Below are 2,500 nucleotides of genomic sequence, written 5' to 3'. Positions count from 1 at the left end.
GTCAAGCAAGTCAAGTCAAGTCATAGCTTGAGTCAAGCAAGTCACTGGCAAGTCATACATATGTTTGATGATTTAACTAAATGTATATATTAAACAAAGTTAAATCTACAGTATTTATGGACTATGAGTGTTTTATTTGCAACAAAAATGAGTATATGCATTTATTTTTAAAAGGTGTCCACATACAGGTGAGTTGTAAATACAATAAAAATCTAAAAATGAATACAAATCAAAACTACAAAAAATAAGATGTAAATGTAACTGAAATAAGGCCAACATAAAAGCATGCAAAGTTTCAAGATGCTTCAAATATGGCAGAAGACCATGGAAAAGTTTATATAAAAAAGTACAATGGTTACTTTCCAACCAAAAGGCATTTTTTTGTACAGACATTCCCTTTTAATGGGACATGAAACACATCCTTAAATTAGATCCTTCCTTTTTAACAACAGAATAACAACAATCAATCACGTCAATCAAAAAATGTAAATTATTGAATCACACAAACCTTGAAGTGAATTAACTATTAGAGAGAGAGAGAGAGAGAGAGAGAGAGATGATTGGATAGTTCACCTAAAAATGAAAATTCTATCATTTTCTCACCCTCATGATGTTACAAACCTTTATAAATTTCTTTGTTTTGATGAACACATGTAGATATTTTGAGGACTGTTTGTAACCAAACCATTCATGAACCCCATTCACTTCCAAAGTGGGGAAAAAAGAATACTATGGAAGTGAATGGGGCTCATGAATGGTTTGGTTACAAACATTCCTTAAAATATCTTCTGTTCATCTAAACAAAGAAATTCATACAGGTTTGTAACATCATGAGGGTGAGAAAATTATGAAAGAATTTTTTTTATTTTTGGGTGAACTATCCCTTTAAATTGAATGTGTCTGCGTGTGTGTGTGTGTGTGCATGCGAGACAAGAATATGGCTGTGCTTGCAACTTTGAAGTTTTTTATTTTTATATTTATATTTATGTTTTTTATATATATATGCATCCCCATTAACGATCCATACGCTTTTCACTCAAAGCCTAACACTGAAGACCAATTATAAGTGCTATTGCAAAACAGCTGACATTTCCACATAAACAGTGACCAACCATTTACACTACATTGCGCTTACTAAAAATTAATTTGATAGAACTTTGTCATTCAATTGTGAGCGATGTGGTCGCATTCTGCTGTTCTTCTCTTCTCATCTTGCACAAAATCCCGGTACCCGAACTTAATTATTTTTGGTGTAGCGCCTTCCATGTTTCGTCACGACTGTTAAGGTTTATTAGTTAGTGCGCGCGCTCCCTCTGCTTGCCTGCTGCGTCACGTGGTTAGATTACGCTCTTGCGTGCGTTTAAAAACATTTAAAAACAAAATAGACAACAAAGATAAAACAAAAACAAAAAAACAAGTTATTTCGAGTCATTTAACACAAGTCCGAGTCAAGTCTCAAGTCATGAATGTCAAGTCAAAGTCAAGTCGAGTCTTTTTTTAATATTTGTCAAGCAAGTCTCAAGTCTCAACTGTGCGACTTAAGTCCGACTCGAGTCAAGTCATATGACTCGAGTCCCCCATCTCTGACCATAACTCTCAAAGTAGGGTCTGTGCCTATTTTAAATAACTTATAACACTGGGTCTTGTATCATAAACATTATCAAAGTTACTGTATTTATTATTAATCTAATATACTGTAGTATTGTACTGTTTGATTATTGCTAAAACTGAATGGATTTAATCCAAACATTTTCCGTGCAGAAACAAGTAGCATCTAAATAATGTCAACTATTTTATGATCATTTAAATCTAAATTTTTTAAAGTTAGATTCTCATACACATTTAAATAAATAAATAAAACATTCTGTGTAATGTTTAATATGGTTGGATTATTTTTCTGAAATAAATCTGTCTAGTAAATAGAATTTATGACCGTACATGCTAATTTCCTAGCTAGCATATTTCTTATTTTAGCCATGTTTATCACATTATAATCATCTACTCTAGAGATGTTACTTACATACTGTATAAATCAAATAATAAACCAATATCTAGGTTAACACCAAGCACCCAAGGTGAACTATAGCTTTTACCAGTACTGTAGTTTCTACGGAAAAGTTACAGCAATGTAGCAAAATCTAAAAAAAAAATGTCAAAATTTGTCAAAATTTATGTTTTGTCAGAATTAAGAGAAAGATGTTTCTGTGCTTTTCTGTACGTTTATGTGCACTGACTAAATTCCAAATAAATAACATAGGATTATATTAAAAATGAAACCTGACTGTCTTGTTTAAGACAATTAATTTTACATAAATATGTGTGTGTTCCAGAATGACGTTGGAGGGAAGCGAGTACTGGTATATAAATGGAGTACGTTTATTAAAGCTCGTCTGGTGTGTTCTGTTCCTGGACCTCACGGCATTGACACACACTTTGACCAACTAGGTGAGAAACCAACACGCGCACTCACACACACTGAAATATACAGTAAGTACTGCAT

General features: G+C 32.6%; 1 protein-coding gene across 1 annotated transcript in view; it reads left to right on the top strand.

The window, feature by feature from the left end:
* The window catches only part of sema3bl (sema domain, immunoglobulin domain (Ig), short basic domain, secreted, (semaphorin) 3bl), a 41,383-nt gene that overhangs the window by 29,759 nt on the left and 9,124 nt on the right, over positions 1–2,500 (top strand). Inside the window, exon 8 of the mRNA XM_060881098.1 lies at positions 2,331–2,445. Coding sequence (XP_060737081.1) covers positions 2,331–2,445 — 115 coding nt within the window. The remainder of the gene's footprint in view (positions 1–2,330; positions 2,446–2,500) is intronic.

Source organism: Tachysurus vachellii, chromosome 11, assembly GCF_030014155.1.
Source record: "Tachysurus vachellii isolate PV-2020 chromosome 11, HZAU_Pvac_v1, whole genome shotgun sequence".
Taxonomy (NCBI): Eukaryota; Metazoa; Chordata; class Actinopteri; order Siluriformes; family Bagridae; genus Tachysurus; species Tachysurus vachellii.
This window is presented reverse-complemented; position numbering and strand designations above follow the sequence as displayed.